The following is a 7,757-nucleotide window of genomic DNA, read 5'->3' as shown; positions in this document are numbered from 1 at the left end:
GTCATCTGTTCCACTTCCTGTCCTAAATCTGACTGGCAGTGGCCCCTTTAGTTTAAATTAGCCCTGCACCAGGGACACACATATACACACACTTTTCCTGTCCTCAAATTATCTCTGTTATCTCATTAACCTTATGATGTTGACGTAAAACTATCACCACTGTGACACATATAGAGGCAAGGCCAATGTATTTGTACAGCACCTTTTAAACACAAAGCAATTCCAAACGCTTTAGAAAGTGTAACTAAGAACAAATAAATAACCTCCTATGAGGAATATGAAAAGACACATACCCTTGGCTATATATAGGATTTAAAAACAGTAAAATGAATTAAAAGGTAAAACAATTTGAGTAAAATAATAAAAGCAGAAGAATAAAAATTACGTCACATAGTTTCACTTCAGTTCAGCGCAAGGTATGAATGAATAAAACGCAGTGTAAATCATCATTTCAGGTCTACACCGAGTGTCCCATGGGTCCGCGCGATCCCGGGCTCCCACTATCCCGTGCTGTGAGTGCACGAGACTGAGTACATTATTATTACGATGTCAAACGACCTCTCTTGACTTGTGCGCCCGCACGGGCGCAGACACGCGGACAGGGATTACAACAACTGGAGTGGCGAGCGCACAAGCAGCTCGTGTTTATGTAATGCCATATGTGACAGTGTGTGTGTGTGTGTGTGTGTGTGTGTGTGTGTGTGTGTGTGTGTGTGTGCGCGCGCGCGCGCGCGCTGGAGCTGGCGCGAGCTGGTCCAGCACCGAGGCGGCGACAGCGGTCACACGTTAAACATCAGCGACCCGCGCCTGTTATTCTGCGGATTGAGGGCTCGTGAGATTTCAGCCGTGCGGATTTGACCCAACATATAGAGGAGGGCGCTCGAGCTCTACCGTTTTTCACGCACGGCACGCACGTAGACCCGGTGAAATAGTCACGCGGACAGAATCTGTGGAATCTGTCGCGTGTTCCTGCGCGGCCGGAGAGCATCCCGGCAGAGAGCGAGGCCCGGTCGGTCGGTCAGTGGTCGGTGTGGGGTCTGTGGCACCGCGCGGAGGGGAGGTAGAGCGGGACTTGCGCTGGACTCCTGGCCGAATCGGAGCATCCCACCGTCCCGGCAGCATCCATCCCTCCGTGCCTCAGCTCCAGCGGGAGGCCCGGAGCGGTGGCAGGATGTAGCAGCGGATTAACGGAGGAGAGAGGGGCGCTCAGAGGAAGAGAGCGGGACCGAGCGGACTGAGGCGGGACGGAGGGGACATGGGGAAGGACCAGGAGCTGCTCCAGGCCGTGAAGACCGAGGACTTGCTGACAGCTCAGCGGCTTCTACAGAGACCACGGCCGGGAAAAGCCAGTCAGTATCCCTCCATCCTGTCACATGCGCGCGCGCGCGCGCACACACACACACACACACAAACACACACACACACCCCGTCATTACCAGATCAGGACAGTGCAGGCTAAATCTGATGTGATGCCATTTAGCCTAAATGGTGCACTGTGTGTGTGTGTGTGTGTGTGTGTGTGTGTGTGTGTGTGTGTTCTCCTGCATGCATGCGTGTGTTTGTGTGTGCGTTAGTGCTATGACGTTGAGTGTGTGATAGTGATGACGTTGCACATGTGTGAGAGCAGTCATCAAAATGCAATTCTAAATCAGAAATGCTTGTCACCCCATTTCCTACAATTCACCATTTGTGTATAGTATGTGTGTGCATGAATGCTCAAAGACAGGATGTGTGTATTAGCGCGCGCGTGTGTGTGTGTGTGTGTGTGTTTGAGATAGAGGTGGAAGTACATGAAGGTCCAACACTGCTCTCGGGACAGGGGGGATTATTGGTGTGTGAAGATGCCAGATGTTGGTGGTAATAATGTGATGACTGTAAGTGTACACGTGCAGACATCTGCATGCGTGCACATATGTGACGCTCAAACGTGCATGTGTGCGGGTGCTTCACATGGAGTCAGCTGGGACTTGAGGTGATAATTAGATTTCAATTACAGCCTTGAAACTGCTCTCCTCCTCCTCCATTTCACCACCAGACCACTCTCGATTCCTCTCGTTTCCTATTCTTTCCTTTCCCTCTCCTCCTTTCTTCCTGTTTCCTCAAATCTTCTCGCCTGTCGCCTGCTTTCCTCTCCTGCCGTTTCCTTCGTTTTCCTCATCGTCTGGCCTCTCCTCTCCTCCTGTTGCCTACTTTCCTTTTGTTTTCTTCTCTCTCCTCTTCCCCCTCATTTCCTCATCTCATTTCCTCTTTTTTTTCCTCGTTTCTTCCCCTTTTCTATTTCCTCTCTTCTTCTCTCTCCTACTGTTTCCTCACCTCACTTCCTATCTACCCTGAGTCTGTTTGCTTTCATCTCCTGTCCTGTTTTATGATTCACACCCCTTTTTTCTTCATCACCTCTTTCCTCTTTCATATGCCCTCATCTCTTCTCCTCACCTCTCGTACTCTCCGCTCAGCTCCCCTCCTCTCATTTAATTTTCTCTTATCTCCTCTCTTCTCTTAATGTTTCTTTCCCTCTTCTGTGCTCTCTGCTCATTTTCTCCTCGTTTCCTCTCCTTACTCCTCATTTCCTCCCGTTTATATTGCTCTCCTCTTCTTTGCTCTCTTCACTTCCTTTCCTATTTCCCCTCCTGTCCTCCCCTCTCCTCCCCTCCTCTCCTCTCCTCTCGTATGTGCATGTTTGTCTCTGAACATTCCAGCAGTGCCATGGAAAAGAAAAATGCTTCTCCTCAAATGCCAGAACAGATCAGCTCTGAGTGCTCAGTCCACTGCACACTGACAAAGAGAAAGGGGGAGGTGGGTAGAGGGTGAGGGAGATGGTGGGTGACGAGGAGAGTTAGACTGGGAGAGAGGAGCGAGGCGAGTCGAGGGCAGGACAGGATGAGAGAAACACTGAGATATGGATGCAGGGAGGTAAAAAGACAAGAAGTGATGGGTGAGGTTAAGGGTGAGTTATGGAATGGTGTGTGTGTGTGTGTCCAGGTTTATGTTTTAATAATTAAACAGGAAGCCATGTTTCTCTGCTGGATAAACACTGCGTACACACACAACCAAATACCTCTAATACACACAAGCACAGGACAACATGCACAGAAACACACTTGACACATTAGGTGTTAGTCATGTGCCTGATGCCTGCGTTTGTATTATTAACAGTATGTTAATAGTGTTAGAGCGGCAGAGTAGCAGGGGAGAGGGAGTTTCTGTGGTGGTGTGTTTGCTCTGTCACCTCACCCATCACAATGTGATGAGGGGGATTAAGAGAGTTGAAGTGGTGACAGGATACACTTTACAAAGGCTTTTATTAAAACGGTTGATAAATCGTTTGCCAATGCTTTATAGATCAGCTATAAGTCATTGAAAAACAATGACTTCTGAGCTGTGGAAAATCCTCCTCCAGCCTGACACTTCACTAGCACTTAAATTCATTATGGAGACACCTCCAAGCAATCAGGTCTGCAGTTATAAACATTAGGGAGCCATTAACAAAGGGTAACATGTTTCATGTTTGCAGTTATTAATGTTAGTAAGCCATACATAAAGTGCAACGGGTTACCCACATTAAAAGTCAGTCACCTGTAAATGTTGATAAATCATTAATAAATGTTTCTACAACAAAACATCACGTCTGTTAATAAGCTGTTAATGAATGGATTTTGGTCCAGATGGCCTGCAGCCACTTTCCAGAGGGTAGGCGGTCAAACAGTCCATTTGAGAGGTCTCTCTAATGAATTAAAAGCTATCAGGAAAAAAACATGTCATTTCCACAAACTGGCAACCCACAGGTTGCTCTCATTGGTGGCTTATAACTAATCTATAATTAATTATTAAATTATTCATTAACCATCTATTAATTGACTCTTAAAAACAGCGTCTTGTCAGGAGGTGGTACGGGGTGGGACAGTAGAGCTGTTGTCCCTGTACTACTCCAAGTAATTAAAGGAATAGTTCAACAATTTAGGAAATACGCTTGCTGAGAATTAGATGAGAAGATCGATGCCTGAAGTCTGTGCAGTAAATTTGTAGCCTGTGAGTTTAGCTTAACATAAAGCTTAACATAAAGAGTAGAAACATGGTGAAACAGCACGCCTGGTCCCATCTGAAGGTAACATAAGGGTAACTAAACCAGCCCCTCTAAAGCTCACTAAATAACATGCAGTATCTCACTTATTTGAAAGTCAAGACAGTTTTAGACAGTTTTAATGGCGGGACGGACTCCCTGGACTCTCTAGTTGCTGGCAAATCAAAACTGTTCCTGGCAAAGAAATAGTCCGGCACATACACCCCCGTAAACCAGCAAACCCTGGTTTTATATCATATAAAATTTAAGCCTCACTAATTTAGCTTGAAGTGTCAGCAGGATCTCATATCCTACAGAAGGTGTGTTGTCCTGTAATCAACCCATATTCACACTTAAAGAATCTGTAAAAAATGAAAAATCAATTGGCAACAGCTTCAGTAATGTTTCCTATTTCCATATGCTTTGTATTTATAGCTAACTAAGACATTCTGAGGGTGTAAGTTATTTGAATAGCTTTTGGGATAATGCTGGTGTTATTCTTCTGACTGTAAACAGATTCCATGAAAAGACCAAAACCAACAATTTGTTAGTCTGTCTCTCAATACTTTCTGACTTCTAGCCTGTTTGTGGTTCTCAGCCCCAAGCCCATCTGTTCCTACTGAAGACGATCGTATCTTAAAAACAGTTCACAAACTGGCAATGTCATTTTTAGGTAGCATTACGCTGTAGTTTTTAGTAAATGTGTCTCAAACGAGAGGAAGAAGTGCAGTTGTTGGGAACTACTTTCAGCTGCAGATTAACAAACATTTGGTGCTGTAGTGAGTATATTTGGCATCAGGGTGGTGTATGTGAGATTGATTCAAAATAAACTGCAGTGTGTGTGCACATCGTAAATAAGGAAGGTGTCACCCAGTATATTGGTGTGGCTGATTGATGTGTTTCTGATCATTTTAAACAAAAAGCTCTATGCTCTTTGGCGCTCTATGGCTCAGTTTTTGGCTTTGGCTGCACAGACAATACTTGTCAATGGGGCCAATTCATTGTTGGTTTTGGTCTTATCATGGGATTTGGTGACAGTAAGAAAACTATAGCCTTATTCTTTAAGTTTATTGTCTTTGATGGTAGAGTTTCTTTTTACAGAAAGTCCTCTGTGTATGTTTTGGTTCAAAAGTTGATTCTTTAGAGTTTGAATGAATCAGCTCAGATAGAGAGATGTTTAGTCTGTGCTACAGCACTTTAAAATAGATTACATTAAAAGCCAATGCCTGCTGACACAAAGAAAGGGACATTTGGTAATGGTTTCCTTATCTTTGGCTCAGTTGCAGTAAAGCTCTTTATCTTAGAGATATGAGAACATTCTTATCACAATTGTGTCTCTTTTATGTTGTAGCAACCAACAGAAATAGGCACTAAGTAATTTACAGTACAATGTCTCGGTCTCTATCAACGCTCAAGGTCTGGTATTCCCATTACATCAAGTAAATGACTGTATCTGAACTCAGCTGCCATACACCAGCAGTGAACCGGCAGAAATACTAAGTGGTAACATGCTGCTTCAGCACAATGTGGTGAAAATATGTACTTTTCATTAACTTTTTTTGGCTTGAGATCGACACGCGTTGCACATGAGGTGTTCACCTCTTCACAACACTGTCCTTCATCCTAAAAATAAAAGCCAGAAGTTACAAGTAAATTATTAGCAATGAGCCATAACAACCACAACAATCCCCAACCAGTAGAGTATATTCTAAGCATGGGGTCGTAGAAATCAAAGTGATCAATCTGTCAATTAACAAAAACATTTCTCTTCAACTATTTTAAAAATTAATTAATCCCTTAAGTCAATATTTAGTTGCTGCTTTCAGCTTCCCAAATGTGAGTATTAGCTTATTTTTTTCTTATATGTTAATAAACTGAGTGTCTTTTGGTTCTGGGCATTTTATAGGGAAAACAATTGTTTGATTATTTGAAAGATTTTCCAGAGATTAACCAACATTGAGTTGGTTAACTGAGTTTACTGAATGCAACAGTAGTGGCTGTCTTTCTTAAAATTGTATTCTTTCCAGCATGTACAGAAAGTGCAAAATAATCTTTGGCACTCTTTTCATTTTTCTGAATTACCACTACTGTGTTAAAGTCTGTGTAAAAGTAATGTTTAAAGCTCGATGTTTAATAGAAGGTGGTAAAAATGTCAAAATGTTATTAAAAAATATTATTCTATTATTACATGTATCTGCTTACTGCCTTTTGAAATTATGACCCTTACAGCACTCTCATCACATTCTCTTGTTCTCCTGTCATTTTGTGCTTTAGATGAAAATGTGATACCTTTCCTTGACCGTTAGCATACTGTGACCCTGAGTCGGGCCACTTTAACATATGTGCGCAATCGTCTGAAAACAGAAGGAGAAAAGACATGTCAGTGCTGGCATTTGTTCTAGGCTACATGTTACACTGAAACTCTAAATGCATGGTGACAGGCAAAGTCAGGGGTGATGGAAACCGGACTTCAGAACATCTCTGGTAATGAGAACCCTTGAAAAACCCTCCACTTCACCTCTCCCGAGGTTCGAGAATCTGCTCTGATGCACTGAGGGCTGCTTTTTCAGCCAGTAGCTACTTGTCTGTTTTTGTACTCTCTATATAAAGAATGAAAGGTTTTAAATTAAAGGTGAATGATGTGATTTCATGTCACATAAATGCTAAAACAGCTACAATTTTAAAGAGATGTCGCAAAATAATATCATAGTAATCCCTGCCAAGTGATTGATAGTCTGTGAGAATGGCACATTGGGGGTTGCCATGGTAACAGGGGCACGATTGCAGTGTTATGCCTAAAATTATCATAAAAAATATGAACCCTGGTCCAAGGACACCATCACAGAATATGGTAATGCTCTTAAACAAACAGTTCATGTCAGAGATGGAAGATACATAAACCTGAAATTTTATGCACCAAATTTAGTCAGTGGTACAAATCAGGTAGCGTATTTATTATGAATAAATACATTAAAGTTTTAATGTGAAAATCTGTTCTGAGAGGAATCACTTTGGCTCTTAAACCAAAAGAAAAGATGAATTGTTAAGAGGAGAGTGGGGTAGTATTTGTCAGCCGTCTTTGTCAGCTAGTATTTCATTAAATATATATTAGAGTGTCGAGTCAGAGGGGGAACATTATTAAGTAATGCCGAAATCAAGACTTTTTTGTAGTAAAAGAAAGACAATGTTAAATGAAAAAAATAGTGGAATAATTGTGGGTGTTGTGTCTTGTGGTCCTGTCATAAGTTATAGTGTTCAGGACGGGGATCATGTGGCTCTGTGATAGTCTGATGGTGACACAGATATCTGCAGTCATTGATTCATCTGGCGGTGAGGGGGGAGGGAAGGAAGGTTCTTATTTTTAATCCAAGATAGATAGGGGGAACCTACACGTCCACAAAAACACACACACAGAAACACACACACACACACGCGCGCAGGAGAATGATGTCAGCTGCAGAGTGTAAACAGACACTAGCAGAACTACCAATCAGCACGCACTCTTTAGCAAATTACAGGGAAAATTAGAGTGTGAGAGCAGGATGAAGGGATGAAGTGTAGATGGAGCTGCAGAGAGAGGGAGAAGCTTTTCGCCAGATTACAGGACAGCTACAGATTACGGCCTGTGGATTATGAGGGTTTGACCAAAAAAAAAAAAAAAAAAAAAAAAAGGGGCAGGGAAAAAACAAACCGCTTTTTT

The 7,757-nt window shown here is 42.8% G+C and overlaps 1 protein-coding gene across 1 annotated transcript in view; it reads left to right on the top strand.

Moving 5' to 3' along the window:
- The first annotated feature begins 1,043 nt into the window (after nucleotides 1-1,043).
- LOC111216549 (caskin-1-like) overlaps nucleotides 1,044-7,757 on the top strand; it is a 35,532-nt gene continuing 28,818 nt past the window's right edge. The window contains exon 1 of the mRNA XM_022738075.1: nucleotides 1,044-1,349. Coding sequence (XP_022593796.1) covers nucleotides 1,256-1,349 — 94 coding nt within the window. The 5' untranslated portion in view covers nucleotides 1,044-1,255. The remainder of the gene's footprint in view (nucleotides 1,350-7,757) is intronic.

This window comes from Seriola dumerili, unplaced genomic scaffold, assembly GCF_002260705.1.
Source record: "Seriola dumerili isolate Sdu_G_001 unplaced genomic scaffold, Sdu_1.0 BDQW01000035.1, whole genome shotgun sequence".
Lineage (NCBI taxonomy): Eukaryota > Metazoa > Chordata > Actinopteri > Carangiformes > Carangidae > Seriola > Seriola dumerili.
Note: the sequence above shows the minus strand (reverse complement) of the source record. Positions and strands in the feature narration are given on the sequence as shown.